At 46.0% G+C, this 26,805-nt stretch overlaps 1 protein-coding gene and 1 pseudogene across 2 annotated transcripts in view; both read right to left on the reverse strand.

The window, feature by feature from the left end:
* Window positions 1-1,084: 1,084 nt before the first annotated feature.
* Window positions 1,085-26,805, reverse strand: part of vnc (GNAT family N-acetyltransferase vnc) — a 158,280-nt gene continuing 132,559 nt past the window's right edge. For both annotated transcript variants that reach the window (XM_050193993.3, XM_055061191.2), the window contains exons 5-7: window positions 25,645-25,805; window positions 25,493-25,577; window positions 1,085-6,634 (exon numbers count right to left, since the gene is read on the reverse strand). In XM_050193993.3, coding sequence (XP_050049950.1) covers window positions 6,542-6,634; window positions 25,493-25,577; window positions 25,645-25,805 — 339 coding nt within the window. In that variant the 3' untranslated portion in view covers window positions 1,085-6,541. The remainder of the gene's footprint in view (window positions 6,635-25,492; window positions 25,578-25,644; window positions 25,806-26,805) is intronic.
* LOC129380385 (tigger transposable element-derived protein 4-like) lies at window positions 19,918-22,066 on the reverse strand (annotated as a pseudogene).

The raw sequence follows: 26,805 nt of genomic DNA on the forward strand, positions 1-26,805 counted from the left end.
CCGGTGATACAGTTAGATTAATATCATTTGATACATAATAAAATTACTGTTTATTACCTAGTAGCTGGCAAAAAATTTAATCGAGGCTTCACGAAGCACAGCTCGCACAAGGACACCATTGAAAGAAATGCACACTCAAAACATTGTTGTGTGTGTTTTCTGTCATGGAGCGTTTTGTGCAGTTCTTTGTCATACGTGAATCACAAACTCACCCACGCTTCCACCATAGTAACTGAGGCTTTCTTCTTTTGCCTCCAGCCTCCAAGATGCTGCTCATATTTGATCACCACTTTGGACTCTATTGTCTCTGGACGTACAAGTCAACGGTAAATGTGTCGGCACAGAGCCAGAATCCTGGCAAGGTACGTTTCTGAACACTTCAACTAGAACTGTGATTTGTACATTTATTGGACAAACTTTTGTTTCACCATTCTCGGCTTGCATGTTTGTAATGGCTTCATGATTTCTCTTTTCAGGAAGGGCAAAAGAGAGATTATTGGTTTGCAAGCGGCCCACCCACACCAAGCCATAAGAAGCTCAACAGACACCATAATGGCAACAGGTCCTCTTGAACTACGTGCCTCACCATGAAATGTTTGCAAGTTTACCAGATAGAGGGCTGTGAGCCCTATCAGGAAAGCAACAGTCTAGAGTTTTGTAACGTACCGAGCGGGAATGCTAAAATTTGACATACAAGCTTGCTTGATTTTAAGGGCATTTTATGACAATCGGAGAAGTAACAAATTGAGTCCCAACTTGTTTCTTTTCTCGTCATGTAGCAAGCTCCTACTTAGTAACGCACAAATTCTGTCATCTGCTATTTGAAAATCAGGTTGACAGGCATTACCAACAAGTATCACATGCTCCTTCCTAGCGTTAATTTGTTACATGAAACTGCAAAGAATTTTGAAGCCTTCAAAACCGCTCAGTGCAATTTTGAGGAAATTATGCTTCATGTTCACTGAAACTCTGGCAGTCACCCTTCACTTTATTATTCTCTTTTTTATTTAAAGTACGCTCAGGGCCATATGCCATTGAAGAGGGGAGTGGTTACAAAGCAGTAGAGTAAAACAAACAAGAGCAGTGAGTTTTGGTAATTTATTTTTTATTTATTTATACAATACTGCGGACAAGAAGTCCAAGCAGGGTGAGCAAAAAACAAAGATGATATACACAGAAGAACAAGATGAAACAAGTGTGTAACACGTTTTTCACACAAATTGTTTGGTCGTAAGGTAGACGATTAAGAAAAATTTTAACTTGATTACAATAAAACTATAACAATACACGAAATAACAAGATTTACACAAATTATATACAGCTCACGGGCGCTGGGGGTATGCTTCAGTTAGTTTATTCCAGTCATCTATTGTTTGTGGAAAAAAAGAGTACCGAAAAGTGTCAGTCCTTGCGAAAATGGGTGTTAAGAGAATGAGGGTAGTGGTGCCGAGTGGGTCTGCTTGTCAAGGGGGATACGTATTTTGCGGTGTCTAAGGCAATCCTATGATTAATTAAGTTTGAAAGAAACTCTAGCCGACTTTTCTTTCTTCGAATTTGTAGTAGTTCAATACCGTTATCGGTTAGTAATGCAGTGGGGGAGTCAGTAGCCTCAAATTTACTGTAAATAAATCGTACTGCTTTTCTTTGAATTCTTTCTAGGTTCTTAATGTTAATTTTTGTGTGAGGGTCCCAAACTATGGAGGCATACTCAAGTTTTGGCCTAATTAAGGAAAAGTAAGAGAGTAGTTTAACACTAGACGGAGCAGACTTGAGTTTGTGGCGCAGAAGGCATAGTTTCCGGAAAGCGGCAGAGCAGATGGTATTTATGTGCAAGTTCCATGATAAGTCACTCGTTAATGTTAAGCCTAAATATTTATAGCATGTTACTTTCAGTAAAGGTGCTGCAGCTAAATTGTAAGTGTAGTCTAAGGGGACTTTTTTGCACGTTATGGGGAGATAGACACACTTAGTTGTATTAAGAAGCATTCCCCATTGCTCACACCATTTCAACACATTGTCTAAGTTAGAGTTAAGGTCATATTGGTCAGTAATGCAGGTAACTTCTCTAAACAAAACACAGTCATCAGCAAATAGACGAATCTGAACTGGAGTGTTAACGACATTGACAATATCATTAATATATAGTAAAAAAAGTAGAGGGCCAAGTACGCTCCCCTGCGGAACGCCAGAAGTTACCGGAAGGCAGCCAGAGAAGTAATACAATGATTCTCCTGATTATACAATGTTAGCTAATGTTCTGCAAAAAAATGTTTGTTATCCGTGATGGCTACGATACTTGAGGGAAGGTGGTTCCATTCCTGAGATGTACGGAGGATGAGATTGAAAGAAAGACTTCGTGTAGCAAGAATCAATCCCTGCATTACTGCGATGATCAATGCAGTTTGAAATGTACTTGAGGCTGCGGTATGAAGTCGTCGTGAAGTGCGGTACGACGGAAATTTTAATGAAATAGCGAAACATGGCGAATAGCTAGGGGAATAAGTGCTGGTTAGCTTCATTAAGGTTATACTCGCGGTACAGTTATAATTAGGCAGAATGAAACAAGCAGAGTTTTGTACTAGTTCAAGTGAAGTAGTAAGGCTAACGCAACTGGGATCCCATATTGCAGATGCATATTCAAGTTGTGAGCATATTAGCGTGCTGTAAAGGTGTAGCTTTAAAGTAGACAGCGCTTTGAAAAAGTTGCGCTGTAAGTACCCAAGCAGGTGAATAGCATTGTTAATGACATACTCTATATTGGTCCAATTTAAATTATTTGTAATATGTACACCAATATATATATAAAACATGATGAAATCTAAGGGAGCATTGTTAAGATGGTAAGTGACAGGGTTAGAATTAGATCTGGATATTGCATTTTTCCTTTGCAGAAATCTGCAACTAGGCTAGCCCTGCACCGTAAGAAATGGCTGGAACAGGCAACTTCACACAACTGGCCTACTCCACACTTCTCAAACATGACGAACCAATAAAATGAATTTTTCTTTCTCTTCAAACAGCAGACGACATACCTGAGGACAGTCTGTTCACAAAAAGTTTTTGAAATATACTCAAAGTTTGGCTTAACATTCAGCCAATAAACAGTGGACGAGCAAGGGAAGCCTCAGCGTGGGAACTTATCTTCGTCACCGCCCTCACAAATACGTCTGATTTTTTAAACGTTGGCTACAGGCTGAGGCTTCCCTTGCTCACCTCTGTTACTCAACTGACGTGTTCATCTCCTTGTAACCTTTTTGCATTGTTTGAACACGCAAACCGAGATGTTTTGTCAACATGAAACCGTAAATTGCATTTTACAAGGATTTGTGAGCATTAATTGGGCATACTTATATGTTTATTTAGAGTCGTTGTTTACACACAATATTGGCAGAGGTCCTTGTAAGCACTGTCGTCTCCATAATGTTCCTCGACTTCCTACGAGTACCGTATTTACACGATTGTAAGTCAACCCCTTTTTTTAAATTTGGAAGTCTGAAGTTGGGGGGTCGACTTACAATCGAAACCTAAACATGGCCCCGCCAAAATAAGCGATACCAACGGAAGCTACAATAATAATATGGCCCGAGCCGTATTTTTTCGCTATCCCGCGTGTTTGTTCGCTTTTCGGAAGAGTTTTTCAACATTTTTGAGAGTTTTACAGTGCATGCAACACTCATGGGGGGGTGTCGATAGTTGATGGAAGCGCCGCTGTTCCCATTTGCGGCGGCACCCTCAGAACGGCGGCGCTTGCGGGGAGTATCGGTAGTTCATGAAAGAGCAGACACCGCTCGCTGGTTTCTCCTTCTCTGTTTGAAGGCATTGGTATTGGCATGGTTTGACGCGTTCCACTTGACTGCCGGCTACGTGCTACTTCTATGCTTCCCCAGTCGTCATGAGTGCTCCAGGCCCACTAATCGTTCGGCACTCGTTCACAGCAGCGTTCAAGAGGGCTGCCATCCTTTACGCCGAAGAAACAAATCACTGCGCAGTGGGCCGCAATTTCGATGTTTCTAAACGGGTGGTGCGAGAGTGGCGACTGCAGCGAAGCGAAATTTTCACCTGTGACGACAAGTGAGACATTTCCCACGTGCCAAAGTCTGGACGCTTTCCGGAGCTGTAGGCTAAGCTTGCGGCGTACGTCGCTGTAATCCGTGATCGGTCCCTGCCAGTGAAGTGCAACGTGGTCATGAAACAAGCCCGGACCTTCGCCTTAATCTTAAGGTTCTGCTCCGCTGTGAGTACAACGAGTGGCTGGCGGCAGAAGACTGCGAAATTACGCCAACTGGACCTGTCAAAAGAGCCTCCCTGACGGCTGCGTGTAGTTGGGTGCATTTGGCGTGGGCTGCTGTTCTGCAAGATGTCCTGGTGCGGTCGTTTGCCAAATTTGAAATTTCGCTGGACCACGACGCGCTGTGGGACCGCAGCAACGATGACGATGGCAGCACTAGTGAAGACGAGTAGCCCAGTGACCATGTCAGCTACTAATAAATTTTCGTTATCGAATGCGCCCTCGGGTATGCTCTCTTATTATTTTTTTTTTTTCGGTCACGCGATATGGGGGGGTCGACTTACATTCGAGTCGACTTACAATCGTGTAAATACGGTACTCCACTTGTGTCAAAGCTTTTACTGCTGCAGCTGAACACTAAATGTGCAGTAGAAATATCAAGAACACAATATGTGATCTAAAATTTAGTATGACGTTCTTTTTTCCTCTAGACTTCACCCCTGTCGCCAATGTGTTATGAAAACAATGCGACATTGCAGCTTGAGCTTACCTTACTGACAGTACATGTTTGCTGAGCACTTCTTAAGTTTCTTTTTTAAATCTAGCTGAAATTGTCGAAGGCAGACAACATACATATAGTATGGAACACGTCAAACAGCACTGTATGGAGCACAAGTACTAGCGCAGGCGAGCGCAATATCGTTGTCCTTGCTTTAGCGGCACGCCAAACGCGACGAGAAAACTTCGCTCGATTTCAGCTTCCGATTCCGTTAAATAGATTACTATCTGTGTTTCTGTATGTTGTAAACTCAGTAACTGACAGCATTATCTCCACTGACCTGTACTGCTTCATTCACAATTGACAATAAACAATGTAAGCTTACTTGTATGACGTGTTTTTTTGCCAGTTGAGGCCTCTCGATCGCTTGGCGATATAATAAAGGTATCGATAGTCATTTTAGAGTATCGTACACATGAACACCGCTCTGAAAGCGGTAGCAAAACACAACGAACCCCACCAGCCGCTACCATAGCGGCCATATTGCTCGCTACGTAATGATGATGATAATAGTGCCAGCACCGTCTCTCGGTCGCATACTTTAGTTCGCAATGCCACCGCTACTTCCATTGCACTGTGGAAGGTACAGTTTTGCTTCTCTTAAGTTTGTATAGGTGTTCTGTGGTGTGCCGCGCAGTAAAAAAGAAGGCGCAGACTGCGGCGCGACCTCCCCGGCAGGAAGAAGGAATTTCGCTCTCGACGGGGCAAGTGTCGATATTGGCAGTGAAGCTCGCCTCGTGAAATTGTGGGTTCGGAACACTTGAAATATTTCTATATCCGCTAATAACAAAGCAATGTGAAAAATTATTGCGGTAGAACACTCCCTAGACGGCATGTTAACAATTTCCAGCATATAACCAATATTTGCTATGTGGCGTGGTGCCTTTTAACACAGAAAGACAGCAGTGCGGACTTGAGTGTTAATGGGAGTAGTTGATATTAAGAGGTAAAAATGCAACTGGGCAGGCCAGGTAATGCATGTAATGCAACTTTAATTCGTCTACGGAAGCAACAGATTACACAAATAACAGACGTTGCCTTGAATAACTCTGCAAGTCACTATGAGCAACGTCACAGCACAAACACATGTACAGTCACGTGCAATATGAGCTGCAACACGGTGTCCATGTTCAAAAGGACACCAAGACCGCACGGCGGCGCCGACATAAGAATAACTGGAGGACTAAACACCCTTAGAATTACTGGTACCAAGTTCTTGAATGTAGGCGCCACCGTTAAATCTCGAGGACTTTTTCAGTACGTGCACCGTGTTGCAGCTCATATTGCACGCGACTGTACATAGGCGCACGTGTACGTCACCCTCCGGCTTGGAGTGCGGCACCGCGAGGAGAAGGGCAAACGGCATTCGGTTTGAAATTTCAGCTTTTTCCGCGGCGCTTAGCGATGTAATACTTAGCAGACACGATGATCATTAGCGCGCATTGTATGCACTGCGCTTGTCAGCTCAAAATGGTCAGACCTGGTGAGGGGCCCTTTAAAGCTACAGAATGGGTGCCCGGAGAAGGGAAGCGTTGGCGGGTATGGCAGAGAATTGGGTGGTGTGATGAAATTAGGAATCAACTAGCGTAAGACAGCGGTAACTGGAGATCACTGGGAGAGGCCTTCGTCCCGCAGTAAACATAAATTGGCTAATAATAACTGCACAAATTTACCCAGAACAGTGCAGTAAATCGACTGTCACTGCATATCAACCTCACACAATTTATTTGACATATGCTTCAGCAGGTGAAGTACTAGTGCTTCTCAGTGTCTGGCTCTTTGTCGCGTTCCTTCTTGCTGCTTTTAGAGTCAAAGAAGCTGACCGGGTCAGTGGGGCTCAGCTTGTTCTGAAAAGATGCATTTACTTTAGTCAATGACATTTCTGCAACCACCTTGGATACAGCATTGCACATGACACCTGCTGCACAAAGGCATGAAAGATGACACTGCTCATCCATGGTGTCTCATGGTGTGCAATGACGCCCTACATGAAGTGCCACTTCCTTGATACCACCACAGCTAATGGGGTGTCAATTGCTATACAGTCGACTTCCATTAATTTGACTCCAACGGGACAGACGAAATTGGTCGAATTAAACATGAAGCAGAACAAATGCCACAACTGCTGATTAATTTACAAGTATTTGCCTGATTCTCACGCACCCCCAAATCAAATGCACACCCACTTCCTGCTTGTTCAAAGCAGAAAACTAACGTAGAAATGACATTAGACTCTCTAAACAAAGTAGAAATTTCATTTGCACCCGATTTTCTCGCTAGAAAAATGCTGCATGCCTCCAAATCGAATAATGTATTATTTGATTTGGTCCTCAGATAGAATAGTCACTATCCGATTAAGCCATCAAATCGAATAGTCACAACTCGAAAAATTCCAATTTTTTCTAATAGTTTACATTGTCGAATGTACTACATGATTAAGCATGAAAAATGAGATAACTTTGATCCCATCCACAGCGGACATAACGTAATAGAGCACACCACGTCGTTCAGACAGCAATGCTTTTCTTACTAAACGCGATCACTCGCAATAAAATGTTTAGACACTGCATTCGGCATGGTGTTGTTTAGTACCATCATTCATAAATGCAGCACCTGTGTACTCTCATCAGATTAAATCATAATACTTTCATTGCAATAGCCGCACCATCTGTTGCAACCATTCAAACTAGAGAAAAAGTGCTTTCTTTCAGTCTGCCATCGCCGCAGACAAGCATGGGTGGTTCGGTTGCGAAGGTACGCATAGGCAATAATTGGCCAACATTTCCTTCACATGACCACGTATGCTCTGAGGAGCCTCGAGTTTGCAAACAATCTGCTTCGTTGTTCCTAATGCTCCATTTGTTCTTTTAATAAAGCCCTCTTTATAATGTGCAGTCTAACGACAGAAAAAAAAACGTTGAGAAGGCTGTACATTATTTGCAAACTATTCAAAAAATACTCGGTTTGATTCACTTCAATTTTGCCACTATTCAATTCTTATTCACACACCCCTAAAGTTCACCTTCACATACTAGAGATTTATTTACACCTAATATCTATCGTCATAACTTCCAGACAACACTTTATTGCCGTCTATGACCCACAATAAGTCCTCTGTACAGTAAACTGCATTTCTCAAATGACTCCACAACGAGATAGTGGCACTCGCCTAAACTAGGTGGTCGTGCAATGCATGCAATCCACCAGAATACCACAAACATGTGAAGTTACTTGTTGCCAATAGCTTAGCATGTAAAATAACTTCTCCTTTCATAAGCAAAGATTGAAAGTGGCACGTCGTTACACTACATGAGCATCGTACTTCTGTCGCCATCTGGAAATGGTGACACTGGTTCTGACGGTAGGCTGTTGCAAACACTGTGAATGAGGTTTCGGTTTCATATCCGACTGTACTCGGCAGTTAACTTTTAGAGCAATTTTACTGCAAAAAGACGGCATGGGTTAGAATTGGGTAAATACTGTAAGCATTCATTGCGAGCTACAATTTTCACTTGAAAATTTTCCCATCGCAAGGGATGTGTGTTCAATCTGTTTTCTAAGCTTCACGAAGACAGTTAAAGAAGTCACCACTGGGGTCAGGAGTGTGCGTGTTGACCAATCAAGTTCGAATTATCCAGCGAAGGCCAATTTTAGGATCAAAATAACAAAAGCACGGGCGCTGGCTGGGACCTTCATCAGGATCCTGCTCATGAAGGGTCCACCATGTGAACCAGAGTAGCAAGGGAAAGCTGCAGTCCATGCTTGAGGGGGTCATGTGCGGCACAACACCAGTGATCAGAGCATGTCGATCCACTGGCACTCAGTTACCTTTGATAAATGGTTGATTCTCAATTTCCTTGCAATTAATACAAATAACCTTCAACATGCTCTCAGCGTAGCCTGACGCAGAATCCTTCACCACACAGTGCCACCACCTGTGGACACAAGGCAACACCAGCCAAACTGAACAAGGCAGGCAAGTGCCAGTCGAACAACCAACTTGCTAAGCCATGGCCAGGCACTACCAGCACCGTAGTGAATGGAGGTGACATTTAACACCACTCACTGTGGCTCAAGGTGGTGTCAGTTTCCAGTGTGAAAGCATGGAATGCCATGATGCACAAGGATGCTTCAAAATTGGGAAAAAATGATATGATGCAATTGTAACTTGGGCTTTTTTTTTTTTTTTTTAGTGTGAATATAACTCATAACTAAACAATGCCATAAACCCACTGCTCCCATTGTATCCTGGCACAAATGTAAGAGTGTGGAAGCACAATTAAATAAAGGGAAAATCAGACATCCACCCGTTCGTAGCAATTGCTACAAAGGAAACTCGTACGGGTTCCTCGAAAGAAAAGCCTCGCAGTTAATGAAAAATTCGTCGTGGTCCGGGACTCGAACCAGGGACCACCGCTTTCTTTCCACCTTGCGGGCTTAGGCAGAACTATTATGTGGAAGGACAGTGTTTGAACAGAATGCGTTGGCAAGCTAGCTGGTGTGAATCCATAATCACTTTGTTTAGCGCAAAACAACGGACACAATGATGATGAAGCAACTTCTACTGGGCCCGAAATAAATCGGTGGTGCACGCAGGCACCAGATGGGGTGGTTCCCTAGTTTCGGGACCCATATGTTTCCAGCAGCTCCTGGCCCCTGTCCGTCAGTGCGAGCTGAATCGGTAAGGCGGGGCTGGATAACAAGGTCTCCCATCGCTCAAGGGGTTGGGGATTGTGGGTGTTGGTAGGAAGGGGAGGACGGGGGGTCTTGAGTTCTGTGCATTCTGCCAAGATGTGCGGCAGGGTGCCCTTTTCTCTTCTGCAAAAAGGACAGAGCATATTGTATTCCGCAGGGTACATGCGGTTCATCAATACGGGATGCGCAAGCGATCCCGCCTGCGCTCGACGCAGGATCGTCTGTTGTTGCCTGGCGAGTTTGGGGTGCGGTTCTGGCAGTCTGCACCTTTCCTCTCGGTACATCCGGGTAATGTCCCGAAAGCTGGTAACCAGGTGCAGTAGCTCTTCCGGCTCGTGCTCGGCCCGGATTGACATTTCTCGGGCATGGTAATCGGCGATGGTGTTGCCTGCTACCCGCGAGTGAGCCGGGACCCACACGAGCTCTATGACTCTTCCCGGAGGCTTGTGCTTGGCTAGAATGGCTCGGGTCGTGAAGGAGATTACCCCCCTGTGGAAGCTTCTGTAGGCTGTCTTAGAGTCGGTGACTACGGTGTCCACGCTCGGCTGTGCGAGTGCGAGGGCCACGGCCGCTTCTTCGGCAACTGCGGGGTCTGTTGTCTTCAGGGACGCGCTGACGATCAGCCTGTCTTTTGATGTAACCACCACCGCTGCACGGTCACTGTGTTTTCGGAGCGAGGCGTCCGCGTAGAGGACCCTGGGGTCTCTTCCAGCTTCCGGGCTAGGGCTTCGGCTCGCGCGGTGCGCCTGTCGTCGTCCTTGCCCGGCGTCATGTTCCGGGGAAGGGTTTTTGTCTGAATCATCGTTTTCCAGTCTTCCGGAAGGGCCGTCTTGATGAGTACTGGCTCGATCTGCCATCCTATCTTGCGTAGGACGGCTCGTCCGTGTTCCGTGTGACTGAGCCGGATTCTCTGATTAGAGAGATGGGCTTCGATGAGCTCCTCCACTGTGTGTGAAAGACGACAGGACAAGGCACTACTCTCAATTGACATCATTTTATTGCATCACTCCTTTATAGGAAGCAGAATCCAGAAGAACATGCGCAGTGAGCATCATGTGCAGGAACCACCACGACATCCGATCACCAGAGCGCACTCATGTGACAGAATCCAAAAAACCATATTCAGCGCTGTGCAAGGTTAAAGAAGGCACACCAATGCACTGCGAATCCAGTGACAGTATGAAAAAAGCTTCCGATAATTCTCGGGCGGTAGTATCACGGCTCTTTTTCAAAATTGTAGCATCATGAAACATAGCTTTGCACATGCATATCTTACAATGTTGGGCTATATGGGAACCTGTGCCTGTCGGTATGGATCGCTCATGTTCTCTAAGGCGCTCGTTAACACAGCGGCCTCGTTAACACAGCGGCCCTACATACACTTTGCCACATGACAACGGAATCTTATATACCACACCAACGCTAAAATCTGCAACTTTCGCGTGGTTCTTTTCACAATCTGATTTTTTTACTTGTTTTTGAAATATGGCTGCACAACATTGACAGTTTCTGAGGAGCGGAAAACACTACTGGGATTTGGTATCTAGATGCGACATTCTTTAGATTGTGAGCCACTCTATGGCAATACAGCACAACTTCAAGCCTCTTCTTTTGTGTAACACAGTTACTTTTGTGATGCTTCCCTTCCAGTTTCTGAAGCAATAACTCAGAGACTGATGTCACCACCACACTTGGGTAACCCGCAGCCTGCAGCCTATTTAACTGAGCAATGAAACTCTGGTTCGTAGTGTGATGACAGGATTTCATTAACAAAGATTCTAGACACATCAAAGCAATGGTGCGTTTCACAATTCTCGAGTAACCAGATGCATAAGGTAAAAGTTCCTTATGTGCCTGTGGCGAGTACATCCAACAGGCGTGACTTGATTGTAAGTATAGCTGCAAATCTAAAAACTGTAGTTTACCATCCTTAGACAGCTCGTGTGCGAAAGTTAAACCTTTGCCATTGTCAGTGAACAGAGTTAAAATAACAGCTACCGTAACGGAGCATTCGTCGATAGTCTGTTTTATCACAACAAGAAAATCAACATATCTAAAAATTTGAACCAAATCATTGTCTAAGCACTCTTAAAGGGAAGCTGAAACACTTTTCGAAAAAAATGAGTTCTCTGCGGCATTCTACAGTTTTGAGTCCCCTGAACACGAATATCTGGTCCAAAAAGGGCGGAAACAAACACAAGCGGCTGTTTTTCCAAGAAAACGCGCACCAGCGCCTCAGGGCAGTGCGCGAACGCCGCTGTTGCCCGTGATTGGTCGGGGCCGCTGTGACGTCTTTCGCGGCAGTCTCCGGTCGGCGCTGCCGTTTCAGAGCGTAGCACGCTGTTTTGTTCTGGCTTCATAGCCGAGTTGTAAGCATTATGGAACGTTCTCGCTGTCTCGGACAGCTTGTATTTTCGTCGTACATGTTTGAACCGACAGCCGATACGGAAAACTATGGTGGCAACGGCGGCAACGACGATGTAGAGTGTGCCAACAGCGAGAGCGATGTGTGCACCTTCTCGCGCATTGGAAATCTTAGCTGGTACTTATGTTTTTTTTTGTTTTTTTTTTTTCATGTAGCTGCAGGTTCCAATGCCAGGAGAAAAAATGCGCTAAAGTGTCACTGGGAACTTGCTGCAGGAAGAATGCCGAAGCACTAACTTCTCATTAGATTGTAAACACGGGTGCAATTCCGCGATGTCAAGCACCTTGCCGCTGCTTGTCTAAAGTAGTCCCGTGGTTTTTTGAGTGTTGATACACGATCGCGAACATAAGTGCCGCGTTTCAAAGCGCGCACATGCAGTGCTGCAGGGTACAGTGATGGAAGTTGCTTATCATACAAATCCAGAGATGGCCAGAAGTATTATATGTGCAATATTCATACTATGGTTCGACGACTTTGCGATTGTGGCTCGATCAAGAATCAATATGCGTGCTCCATGCTAGTGTTGACATAAAGATATTAGGCAGTTTTAGCACCGCCGTGTGGTAAACACGATAACTGCAACTGTACGTAGAATGTCACTAGGCAAGCCTATACTCCATTTCATACCTCAGGTGCAACGCTGTGGAAGCTACGCACGAAGTCCGGTCACCAAAATTTATTACTGCGCGCGTTTCCGTCTATGCTACGCAGCGGGCCAGCGGCGTTTGCTTGCGTGAGCATGCACGTGAAGCTGCCGCGACAGGCTGCAATTAAAAAATACCGAAAAGAAAATTTATTTATAAGAACGTGTTAGCAGCCATATAAGTACACAGATTGTTTCTATGGGTAAATTATTTCTATTTTTCATTCAGAACTGAGCTCATATATGGAAAATTTTCTCAAAAATTGGGTCAAGCAACACCGGACTTTTTCTAAGTGCAAACGCAGCCACTGCAAGAAGTATCTCAAGCCTCCACAGCGTTGCACCTGATGTATGAAACGGAGTATAGCAACGCTAGCAACAACGCGTTTCCGCATTTGTCGTAAGGCTATCCGGCTACGCTAAATTGTGTTCCCAGACGTTAATGGCTGCGAATGTTCGCATTTCTCGAGTGCATCAATGTGGGTCTAATCAGGCTTTCATTAAACTAGGTGCACCTGCATGTGCTGCGTATTGATGGAAGATGAAGAGCACAGCACAGTTGATTTCATCGGCACGAACTTATCTCTCCTCACCGCACGGACCCACTGCACTGCAAGCTTCGTGTCCTTCGGGAACCTGTGAAACACCACATCGTCTCGCCCGCCTGTGTTCGCGCAGCCGAATGCTGCACAGAATGAGGGCATGTTGGGCGCCCTTGGCTGTAGGCACTCACGCAGCACAGAAGGAAAGAACAGTTTACGAAAATTGCAAAAGAAAACAAACGTGAGCGGCGGCGGCGGCAGATCTCTCATAGCGTCGTTCAGTAAAGCGCAGGACGGAAAGAGGCATGCCAGCACATGCCAGCACGCCGGTCCGGCAGCTCGGTCCCCGCCAGTGACGTCACTCTTGCCGGTTCTCTCCTCTGGCAACCACCTCACCCGGCGCTCCGGGAAGCGATGGGGGCGTGTCCGCGGGGGTGATATAGAAAGCGATTTCCGCCCCTTATATTAATAAAACGAAGAAAAAAATTACGGAGCCGTAAATTATTAGATCTGTTCTTCCCAATGCCAGCAATTCATGGAAATTGAAAACCGTTTCAGCTTCCCTTTAAGAGCGCGGTCGACAAACGATAAAAAAATATATTACAAAGAGCAGGGGCCACACATGAACCAATACACACACAATTTTTTTAATAAATAGCTTATTTTGAAACCAGATAAAAGTTGCACTTAGATAAAATTCGAGAAGGGACAAGAAATTTTCCGAGGACAAACCGGTTGCATTGTGAAAATCTACCTCGGCACTTTCTTCTATGCATGTCATCATACTATGAAATAGCTCATTGTGCAGTATTGAGTAATAAAGATCTGCGACGTCCACAGAAAAAATGTCGGCTACTGAATGGTTGCCTTCCAGAAAGAAAACAACATCAACAGAATTACTTATGGCATAGGAATGATCAATAGTTAAATGCTTCAACTGTTTTTGCGAAAAGCGGCTAACCGAAACCTGCCAACTGTTGTTTTCACCGACTATTGTACGGAATGGCACACCCGGTTTGTGCGTTTTTGCAGTGAAAAAAACCTCTAGAGCAACCACCTTACATTGTTTGACATCTTCCACAATCTTGGTGAGGCCTATAGTATTTTCCAACAAAGCAACGGCTTTGCGTTTCACCTTCTGAGCTTTCTTGTTTGCCAGAATGAAGTTCTTGTCGACAGCCTGAATAGCTTTCTTGTTGAAGACCACAGCCAGAGCTATCACGAAACTGTCCTCCTTGTCACTCAGTAACAACCAAAGTTATTCCATCTTCTCCTGCCACATTTCCTCGTTTCATGTCTTCTAAGACCCTTCTTTAATCGCAAGTTACAGAAGGAGCCTCTGTAACCTGTTCATTACTAATTTCAATGGAGGTATCCCGGCTGCTCTGTGTATTGTACATGTCAGTATAGAATTCTTCCGCTGCTTTGCTATATCTTCAAAATTGCTGATGATATTACCCTGCTTATCTTTCAGTGCATACATCTTGGCTTGTCCTATGCCAAGTTTTCTTCTCACTGATTTCATGCTGTGTCCATTTATTACTGCTTCCTCAGTCTTTCTTAAGTTATAAATTTTGAATATCCTTTATTTTCTCCTTGTTGATCAGTTTCGACAATTCTGCAAATTCTATCCGATCTCTTGAGCTGGACTGTTTCATTCTTTGTTGTTTTTTTATTAGGTCCTCCATTGCTTGGGAGAGCTCACCTACTGGTTGCCTTGGTGTGTTGCCTCCAACTTCAATTGCTGGTTCTGAAGCCAGCCTAGTTACGGTGATGCCTAGATACACTTTTCACCATCTAACAAATGTTATCGCTCAGTGCGGGACCCACCCGCATGTATAGGAAGTTTCTCGAACGTTATCAACATTGCTACCCATTTTCTGTTGTCACTGAAGCTTGTGTAGTCTGACTGCATGAGCGACGCGAATTATGTTGAATTAGACACGCGGGCACCAGCGATTACTCTGGAACCTTCGATGATGCATGTATAAAAGCCAACACGCTCGACCGGCAGATCAGATTTCGACGATCACTGACTGTGTTCGCTGCTATCCTTGTGCTTTAAGTGTGGCCTGTTCTCGTGGGCACAGGTTAACCCAATAAAAGTCAGCTTCGTTATTCACAGTATTGCTACTGCGCTCTTTACCGTCACTACTACGCCACAGTCGCGTTCCAGTTCCCAAAAGCATGCCTCTAACAGTTTAGGACAATCTTAACACCAAGACCACTTTAGGAGACAAACATCTCAAATGTGGTTCCATAGTCAGCATTTCTGTCAAGCAGGTATGACCTTCACTACTCCTCAGCTTCAATTTCACAATTAAGACAGAAAGTAAGCAATTAAAGAGTTAATTAGCAAAATTATCGCTGAAAATATTCTCGCAGCTAATGTTCACCTAGCCATGTAGCCCATCTGGCTGGAACCAAGAAACCCGTAAGAACACCTTGTATCCAGTGCAACTTTTCTAGGCCTAGCGCGTTAGACATGCTTGGAACAGAAGGTGGCTCAAATGTGATTATGTCTTTTTTACGCTGTTCCAAGCACATGTGGTATGTTATGTTCACAAAGCTGCTTCCAATAATGATGTCTAATTCACAGGACTCTACTAGCCTCTGCTATTGGCCCAATAGTGCAAAAAATGCACACTAAAACCTCGTCAACTCGAAGCTGCAAAAATTGTGAGATAGGAGTTTTGAGATAAGCAGAATCACAAAAACAGAAGCCCACTTGCCATGCATAGACCACATGGAGCATTCCCAAAATGGTGCCAGTAATATCCTCAGTCAACCCCTTCCACATGACTCGGCACCGTACATACCATCTACGGGCAGCAGCGTTACTGGTCAGACTATTGATCCTAATGCAAGCCAGTCATTCAAGAATCTTTAACTAGTTCCCGACATGCAAAAAGCTGATGGTGCTGATTTCCGCAGCATAATGAATTTCAGACAATTTCACTGAGATTGAACTGCAGAAAAATGCAACTGCCATGCCTTTCGCAGAAAATAGCACAAGTTCGAAGCAAGCATCCTTATCAAGCTGCAACCTTGCTGAAACTATGCTGTAGGCTTCTATGCGCGCCTAATTTGGACACAGCATGTGGACTGATTGCACCTGTTGCCGTCTTGCTCAAGGTCACAGTGCTGTAACCACACTGATCACTGGCAGCACCCAGCATGAAAAAAGAACGGCTCCCACTGGGCCATTCTTGGGCGAGGCCACAACGAAGTGGTAGCAAGTAAGCGTGTGCGACGGCAGAAAAGCAGAGAGTGTGTGCAAGCAACGCTGCCCTACTGCCCACGCCACTGTGCACGGCAGGTGCAGCGAGTGATGAAAACATGGTGGCCAGGACCTGCAATCGCTGCAGCAGAAACAGCCTTTACGATCGGTGTCTGTTACTCAGAGGAGGAAGCTGTGGTGTGGCCTCTTCCAGACAAGTACTTGGTACGCATAGCGCAGAGGCAAGCGTTTGGCTCTGAGGGGGAAGGCAGAATGATGTCATGGCCTCTTCTGCTGAAGTTTGCCCAAGCCGGTGTAACCACAAGGTACATGCAAAGGACGCCGTTAATCACAAGTCGCCATTCTGTTCACTTTTTGCTGACAAAGTACGGAAACCTTTGGGTCAAGACTTTCCTCTAGTATATTCAGTTTGAGATACCCAGAGTCCAGACAAGGGATGAAAAATACATGGAGTAGACACTGTGGCAGGAAAGGACTTGAACAATACTTGAGATATCAGGTTAACGAGGGTTTACTTTGCATGCAAACTCTACAATAAATAAAATATTCTGTGCAGATTGTGACCATGTTTCGTCGCTATGATCTTTTGAAAGCAATTTGGTTGTTCCCTTTCATACTGCCTAATGGCACACCAGAAGCCTGCCCTTCGTTCTTGACCAGTCTCAACTATAGTGTGAAATAGCACACATGGGGTTTCCAGAGGTTTCAGTACAGAATGCTTCGATGTGCGTGTGCATGCTACTGCCCTTGCTGATCCACGATGTCATCTTGAGTTGTCTTGTGTGCCAACATAAGGGGGAACAGCTTTTCCTCATGTTCCTAGAGGTGGGCAGCAACCCGGACGTAGACAAAAGGAAGTGGACGATACGAGCGGGTTGCGCTGCCCACCCATAGGAACATGTTCAGTCACCAACTCACCTAGCTTGCTGTGTTAATTCAGCTTTTCCTCTTCCTTCGGCATTGTTACGCTGCTTTCAGCAATGCTTTAGCAAGGCTTCATTGCTGTGATGATTGCATTGGACACCATGCACTCTGGTTACACTGTATGCGTTCCCCGTTTTTAAAAATGCACAATTACACATTTGGAAAGATGTGTTCATGTAATAGCCAGGCTCAGCCAAACTTAGCCACAAGTTGGCACTCTTTGTGGGCACAACAAGAGCGCCCCTTGCCCCTCCTTGAAGTACATAGAGGTGTGGGTAGGGTTGAAGCAATTGAGACAATGAAAACAAATTGAAGGCAATTGGTTGGAAGCCCTTGAATCCACTTAATGACTTCCAGGTGAAGGGTGAGGTGCCATATCACTTAACTCTATAAAGTGGGTGACTGGAATGTTGAGGTTAAGGCAAGCATTGAAACATGTAGAAGCAAGCAGAGTGTTGCATGAGTGATCGGCATGGAATGCACCATGCTGATTTGGATGACAAAAAGAATGCCTTCCTTGAAGATGGTACTTTACCCAAAGATGTGCTCTGGTGCTTGCACATCCAGTGCACAATTCCACAAACAAAAACCACCGTCTTGGCACCTGTCACACCTTTTTCGGTCTCAGTGAACAGGGCCATTGGCTCAAAGCTTGCGTTATCTCAGAGTGATGGCTACAGCACCAACATTGGTTGCCCATGATGATCTTCAAAAGAAAGTCTGCATCACATCGCATATGACTTTTTATCTCCTGGCACAAAAAATGGTGTTCTTTTGGTGCTGTATGACCAGATAGGAAATAAGCATTGCAGTAGCGCCTACCATGTCCGAGTCCCCACTCAAAATTCGCTGAGAGGAGCTTCACATTAGACTTTCAATTATGCAGTGACGATACTTGTTCATTTTTTTCTGTCACCTTTTCAACATACTTGCTGGCAGCAACAGTTAAAGGCTGACCAGAACTAGGTCAAAGCTCCTTTCTCCTACCATGCAAACCAACGGTAAGTACCTCCTTAACAGAGGCTGTGTGGTTCAAGATGGAAATGTGTCGGGTAACTTCACTGTTTGACAGGTCAATTACTCAAGAGGAAAGTGACAACCATCCACAAAAGTGACATACTGACTAGCGGGGAAACACTGAACTAAGATCACAGGTGCAAAGCAGCTGCGGTTTATTCTGGGGTTCCCTCAGTGTAAAAATCTGGAATGAAATTTAAAAAAAAAATTCCTCTGCCATACACACAAACAATTTGCCAAATAGATGAAAATAAACCTCCTAAACATATAACAACTTTACGCGGTGACTATTGAACATCATGTCAAAACATTGCCTTACCGAACTAAGATAGAGTTTGGATAACATTTTAGCAGCTGGCAAACAAGAACAGAGGGAAGACTTAGGACAGCACGATGCAGAATCTTGAACATTTTACTCCTGGTAAAATTTCTACTTTCATATACCATGCACAAGTGCCACTCCTGGTCAACAGGTCAAACTGCTATTTCCAAAAAGGCAGTCTCTTTATCAAGAATTTCGTTAGATGCAGTCCTTACACAGCTTTCACCACTCCACCTGATAGTTTGTGCCTGGCAAGAATCACACAATCTGAGATCTATCTGTTCACTGACAGTGCACAGATAGATGACCACCACGGTAATTCTTTACATTTAGACTACCTATGTTCTCTTAGACGGCCATTAGGTCCCATTTGCCTGATGTATTCCCTACCACAGCACAATGGCAGTGAGATTATGAAGAGGCAGTGGTGTGTGCGAACTGCCGCTGTCCAGTGGTACATAACGCAAATAAACATTGTCTTCCAAGGGCTCTAAAACACTTTTTATTGATCTCCTTCATGGCCCTCCCACTCCTTCTTCAATACTACGAAGGCTACGATGGAGCAGGGCGGTGCCCACAACACTCAGCCTATTGAACGTCGCAGTGGCATGCAGTTCAAATATGATTTTGGATATCCATGTAGACATCATTACTTTTCGATTGTGCTGCCTACGACGCGCTAAACTCGGAGGCTACCCCTCAACTTACACGGTAGAGTTCACAGTGTCTCCACAGGTATCTTATCCCTTCACTGTGCTACAGTGTACGAGAAAGATATGCGCCGCTATGTTTTCTTGCACTGAGTGGCATGAGTAGCACATCTCCATTCGCACCTACAGTCGAGTCCACTTATAACAATGTTCAAGTGCCATGAAAATTTCATTGTTATAACCGATAATTGTTATAAACGGGTTGCACGAAAAAAAGCATAACAACTGCAAAGAGGGGTCACGACGGCAAGTGACATGCCAGCTCCGCCGAGGCATCGTTTTGGTGGTACCGAAAGGGGCCTTGTAAAAAATACGAGAAGGTTGCCGCGGCTGCCTCTCAGCTTGAAAATCCCTTAGCGCCCCCCCAAAAAAACAAACAAAACATGAATACCTAAGAGCATTTAATGAGGGCAAAATAGCTTGCACTTCTCACTTCTTTGCTGAAACAAACCCGTAATCGGCGAGTTTCGACTGCTTCGTGGCAATCTTGCCGATGTCTTTCTGGAGGGCATCCAAATGTTGAACATGACCGAGCGAAAGGTTTTTTGCAAAAATGAAGTCCCGCAGGGAATTGATCATTCTTGAGGCCTCCTGTTGAGACACAACTTGTACAGGTTCCGGTTCATCTTCGTCGTCGCTGCTGTCATCGTCTTCCGCGCCGGCGACTGCTGCAACGATCGCCTCGTCAGTCAATTCTTCGTTTGTCGCGGCTGCATCGTCGGCATGCAAGAATTCTTGAAGCCCCTCCGCGTCGTCGTCATCACCACGCACCGCACCGTAGACCAAAGTTCTGTAATGGCTCCATCGGCAGTAGCTTCGCGATACTCCGCATCACTGATATCCCCGGCAAAGTCCGCTTTTCGGAAGCAATTCGTGACGGTGGAGGAACTGACTTCCGCCCATGCCCCAAAAATGAATTGGACAGCCATCAGAAGCGAAATCTTAAAGTCTGGAGCGGGTCGGCATTCACGCACAGCAATGTCCAGGTTAAGAGCAAGCCTGCTCAACACACCTCGGCGATATAATGCCTTGAAGCATGCAATCACACCTGCGTCCATGGGCTGCAAGCCTGCAGTCGTGTTCGGCGGCAGGAAAAAAAATTTTCACATGCGACAGCTTCTGGGCAGTCTGGTGTGCAGTACAGTTATCAAGGACCAACGCCACCTTCCTGCCTTCGTGCTGCATCCGCTGATCGCACTCGCTCAGCCACTCGCGGAAAAGTTCACGCATCATCCACGCTTTCTTATTATGACGGTAGCGAACTGGAATCCTCGCAGCACCACGGAAACAGCGGGGATTCATAGATTTTCCAATTACGAAGGTGGGACACTTGTCGCTGCCGTCCATATTCGCGCAAAGGAAAACGGTCACCCGTAATTTGCTCTGCTTGCCGCCCTTACAGGGATCGCCTTTGAGTGCATGTGTCTTCGATGGAAGCATTTGGAAGAATAGCCCGGTCTCGTCACCATTGTACAAGTCCCGGTTCGCATATGCTTCGCGGATGTACGGCAGTGTTTCACCTAACCACTTCAGTCTAGCGTCGTCATCGAGCGACCCTGCCTCGCCTACGACTGCCTTGTAGATGATTCCGTGCCTCTCCTTGAACCGCTGAATCCAGCCACCACCAGGCTGGAAATCGGTATTTTGAAGGAGATACGCAAAGTGCTTCGCCTTCTCTGCCAAAATCGGGCCACTAATTGGCAAGTTCATAGCACGTGCGCTAATACAGCGCTAATACTGATACAGTGCCTCCTCCACGTCTTTGTAGGCACCATGCCGGATCCTTTTCCGGCCGTCTTCCATAGCATGGCCAGCACTAGCATGGCATTCGTTTTCAGTCATCTTGAGCGCATTGCGGATAATGGTTGAAATTGTCGGCTGTGACAGGCCGTACTTGCGTGCTAAGTTGCACACTTTTTCACCACCTCTGTACTCTCTCAAAATGTTTCGCTTCATTTCCAAAGATATTGCCGCTCGCTTTCTCTTCTGCGGCAGTTGATCCAGTTGAGCCACGCTGGCCGCGCTTCCTGAAGGAGAATCCTCCATCGTTGAACTCTGGGGGGGATCCGATGGGCTTGCAGAACCAGTAAGACCAAGGCCGGTGATGGACGAAAACCTCGCTGGCAACGCACGTGCTTTGACACTGTACGCTGCCTTCGGAACACGTGCAACTGGTGAAGCAGGAACCAAGGAGAATGGGAAAGATGGGGCAGCCCACACTCAACTGCCGTGACGCGTTTTCAATGAGCGGCACACCCTCAGAATGGACTGCTCCCCGCACGCCGATACAAAAGCAACAAAAGAAATGCCTTCCTTCCCTCTCCTACTCTGCCCAGAGGAAAGCGTCCGTCTTTTCTCCTGCTTCTCCTGCTCACCCCATTCTCCTCGCATGCGTCGTCACGTGAGCTTTTCGCCGCCCCTGTGCGGGCGGCTCCGCATACACGCGCGTGCTTTTGGCGGAGTAGTTTGGCCGGCGTGGTCGCCGCGTTTGTGCGTTTTTTTTCTGTGAGGGTTGGCTCCAAATGACTACATTTAATTGTTATAACCGACAATCTAGTATGATAGCATTGTTATAAGCGGTTTATTTTACCATAGAACACACTGCAAAGGTGACGGTGCCGCGGCTGTCCATTGCTATATCCGATATATTGTTAAAAGCGGTATTGTTATAAGTGGGTTTGACTGTATTTCTACAGCAATCACACAATTTCCAAGGGGTGAACAAACGTCATCCTTATGTTTGCTTGTGCATGCACCGTCAGCTGCAATAGTTTACAGGACGCAGGATCACCTAAGATGATGAATTCTGGGGAAGCGTGGTTACACAGCCTCGAATTAAATGTTCCAGCATGTAGTAGCCTTCAACACTTACACAGTGAATCATTAAATTATAAGTGCCATGCCTTAACAGTGCAGGAATTCACATTTGCAGGAGAAACCGTATCCCATAAACTTTTGCTGTTGACTGTACGCTGGCAGCACATACATCAGTTTAAAGGCACGGATATAGTCCGGCGTAACGCAGACGCCGGTGAAAATAGCGCCCAGCACAGTTGGCATGACCAGCGACACTCAGTGCACTAGCTTGGCTGGCCGACAGCATGCTGGCCTACAGTTCAGGTGCACTGAAGCGATTGTACAGAGTTTGCGTCTTCGCCAAACACAAAAGTGCTCACTTGCCATGCACATAACTTGCGCCAATAGCTGATCACCGCACTGCTGCAGGCCATGTTCAATATGCCAAACTAGGGGGAAAATCGTAGACGATCCTGGTGTCGCTGGCGTGACATATCCCTGGTGGCATGATGGAAATGCCGGACTCTATGGGCACCTTAAAGCAATGCATGCCGCACTTCGGACTTGTGTTGACTGCTCCAGTCAGAGGTTGATGCTTAGGCCGACTCACCATGCACCTGGAGTAGTACACTCAGAGCCACCTCACCCACAGAGACCAATCAGAGCATGTGGTTGGCCTCAGCGAGCCTCAGCAAGTGGCCTCGTTATGGCACCCCAAGGCGGCCGTGGTATCTACGCTCCACAGCAGGCGCAGCTACATGCAACTGTAGTGCATACAACAGGGTTAAAGTGCTCGCGCACACTGATGTGCTCCAGCCTAGCCGTGCTAGGTGGTGCAGACTGGCTTTGTCCTGTACCAGCTTGACCGACGCATAGTAGCCACATACGAATTGCGCATTTTGAAGTGTTATCAACAACTCACTACGAAGCGATCTTTGCAGCGGCCACATTTCGATGGAGGCGAAATGCAAAAACGCCCGTGTCACGTGCAGTGGGATTAAAGATCTCCTGGTGGTCGAAACTAACCCAGAGTCCCCCACTACAGCGTGCCTCATAATAGGATTGTGGTTTCGGTACGTAGAACCCCAGAAGTTAATTTTTTTATTTAGGCAATCTTTTCCGAGACATCTAGCCAGGGGAAGACAGGAGTGAGTGCGCGCTGGCAAGTGTACGTATGGTCTGACCTTTCGCATGGTTAGTTTCGCGTGGTTAGAGGCTAGTTCAGTGTTCTAAACAATGGAAATTTGTGAGACTAAACATCTATGACACTGATAAGCATTGTGGCCAAAGTTTCACGCCTACATGGCAGGTGCAGCCGAGCATCAGCAGACGATAGTCGGCTTCTTTCAAAAGTATGTAATTCTTATTGAAATTATAAACGGTGATTTTCGCTTACTTCACTCTGTTTAGTAACAGTAGGAAGAAGCACACAGATCCAAACACACTTCTTGATAGATGTCAACTATTGGTCAACAGCAGAGCTCTATGGGAATCTGCCCGCTGATGTCAAGGGGCAGCTGCCGGCAGCACCGAAAGTGTGAGAAGGCCTCTGTTGAAAAGAGAGTGTTTGAGAAAAAGGAGAGTTCGTATTCCGCTCATGAGCTCCACGCGCCAAGCACAAGTGCAAAATCTGGCCGAGATGTTCACAGCAGCATATGCTATCCGTGGAATGTGTTTTTTCACCAAGCCCGATAGGTGGTTCAGGGCCCCTTTAATGACCATCTAAGAGAAAATAGTTTACATGTCAGAATTACCATGACAGTCACCTGTTCACTGTCAGGAGTGCGACTGCGTTCCTTTGTTTACCGATTGTGTGATTCTTGCCAGGCATAAGGATATGCACGAAAATATAGAGGCGCCATCTATCAGGCCGAATAGTGCAAGCTGTGTAGGCATTGCGTCTATCGACCTTCTTGATAACGAGACTGCCATTTCGGAAAGAGCAGTTTGACGTGTTGACCAGGAGTGGCACTTTTGTGCATGGTACAGTCGCTGACCGTTTATTCGGACCTCACGGGGACTGCGGAAATGTACGAATAAACAGGTGTCCGAAAAAGCAGATTAAGAAAAAATAAATCCTTTATTTCCATGCACTTATTCGGGCTCAGCAGTAGGCTTGAAGAAATCGTGTATGCGTCGTTGCACGCTGTTCCGTTTACGCGCAATCATATAAGCCTGAATCTCGGAGAGGGTCGTACGGTTACTACAGGTGGCTGAAAGCACAGTCACTGCTTGTACACGCTCCGCGTGCAACGGCAGCGTAGCACATGGTGCGTCATCTTCAGACTCTGAGTCATCATCCGGCGGCGCAGCAGAAACCTGACAAATTATATTGCCGTCGTCAAGTTATGCGCATGTCAGTACAGCAGTATCAGCACCTGTGAAACTGTCAAATGAGACGGTGTTCGGAATCACAATGCAACCATTGTGCAGGTCTAGGCAGAACATTTTCGGCGTCAGTAGGGAGCACATCGGAAGGCGACAAATCCTAGGCCTCCCGGCATTCCCCAGCGCAGTCTGCGCGGGCACTGTCGGCGCCATTAGACAGTCGACGCGATGTTTCCGTATGCCACGTTGCATCACCGCAACCTCAACACAGCACACGAAGCAAACACCACCACGCCATCACGCCGACACTAGTCGCAAAAATTAAAAACGTGGCCTACTCACAGCGTCATGCACGATGAAAGAAACAAATAAGCTGCTGGATTGTCTTGACATGGCTTACTAAGCTGAGACCGGAACACTGTAGCTACGAACCAGGCAGAAACGATGATGATGAGCGGGGATCTGCTGTAGCGCCACTTCGTAGGGCAGCAAGGAGGCTCACTTCAAAACAAAAATGGTGTTCAGCAAGTCGAACTATGCACCGGTCAGAGTCGGTGCATGGTGCTCTCGATCGAGTTGGCTCAAGGAGTGTCCGGAAAATCAGATGAAAGGTTGCACGGTGTCCAAACTTTCGGCAGTTGTTATACACTATGGTCTATGGGGAGAATGACAGTGCCACGAAGCAGACCGAATAATCGAGTGTGTCCGAATTTTTGGAGTCCGAAAAATCAGTCGGCGACTGTATATATAAAAGTATAAATTTTCTCAGGAATAAAATGTTTAAGTTAACAGGTTGTGCTATTCTACGTCTGCACTCTGTCCTTGTTCGCCAGTCACTTAAATGTTATCCAAGTTCAAATACTAACACGCCCAACATACAGCAATGCTAAGATCAAGCTCTGAACAGATGTAATCTATTTTTGTTTTCCTGAACATTCATACCCAGGTTCTTTCAGTTACACGCCAAAACAAAAGTAAAAGCAACGTGATCTGCGTTGGTTACAGCATAAAAACTAAGCATCCCTACCAACCAGGCTCAGAGAAGACAGGAACGCACTCTACCTGGGCTGCAAAGCTCACAAGGTCTCTCTTCATGGCATATGCATCTTCACCATCAGCATAGTATTTTGGCTCAATCTCGTTGATCCTGGGCATAAAAAGGGAATATTGTTATACAAAAACAGCACAACAAAGGCAGAGACGTGATCACTCACATGAATCCAAGAGTGTTAGTGTAGAGGTGGAGGGCTGCCCGATTACTCTTGCGTACATGTAGAGACACATACTTGGCATTGAAGCACTCCACCATGGCACGAGATGACTGGTCCATCAGCTTCTGAGCCAGGCCAAGACGCCTGTGCGACCTCTTTACAGCCTGGAAAAATTTACAGTTGAAAGCCTTTTCACTGCTAATAGTAAAGACCTGAATAACAAGGAGCCTGACTGGCTTTTTATCTCTAAGTTATGCATTACACCTTTCACAAAGCAACATAAAATGTTCTGCACTGGAAATGTGCACATTGTGCAGACTAATGTACATTTTATTTATTTAGTTAACCCTTTCAGAGTCAATGATGTAAATATACGGCACCGCGAACAAGTCCAAATGGTCGATGCCGTATATTTATGGCGCCGTCTGTACGTTTAAAAAGCGCACCAATTTCCAAATTTTTTCTTTATCACAATTTTATCACCTTTTTTGGAGGTATTACGCTGCGGTACGTCTACTACAATGGCGGAGAACTTGCTTGCTATCCCTACAAAATTATCACTCAGGTGTACAAAGTGTGTCATCAAATTGGTCACCGATCAGACGTCTGTCCCCAGCCGGACATTCCAGTATGTCGTACATGTGAACAACGGGACCCTGTAGCCGGACATGAGTGCGCTCCCAAGTGTGCAGCCTGTGGGGAGGGTCACATGACAGGAGACCGAAGTTGTAAAAAACGTCTCAAACCCCAAAGCAAAAGAACGCCGAGGACTGGCGTTCAACGGACTACCCGGAAGGACAGCTCAACGAAGCCACTTCAACGCCTACGTTGGTTCAGTTCCGATGATGGAAAATCCGCATCGGATCCCTCGCCGGAGGTATCAAAGACTCGCCATCGATCCAGGTCAAAATCGCGGACCCGAAAGAACTCCAATCCCAAAAACCCACCTCATTCCCAATCACCAAAATCGCCTAAATCGGGGGCTTTCGGCACTGTGACCAAGCAAGCGCCACAAGATAACACGGTAAGCTGGGCACGAGTCGTTTCTCCTACTGCTCCTATAACAGAAAATCCCGAATATCGGAAGATCATTAACGAGAACAAGCTCCTCCGCGAGAGCTTGGCAGAAATTAAGCGAGAGTTGGCCTCCCTCAAAGCTAGTCG

The sequence above is a fragment of the Dermacentor andersoni genome, chromosome 1 (genome assembly GCF_023375885.2).
Source record: "Dermacentor andersoni chromosome 1, qqDerAnde1_hic_scaffold, whole genome shotgun sequence".
Lineage (NCBI taxonomy): Eukaryota > Metazoa > Arthropoda > Arachnida > Ixodida > Ixodidae > Dermacentor > Dermacentor andersoni.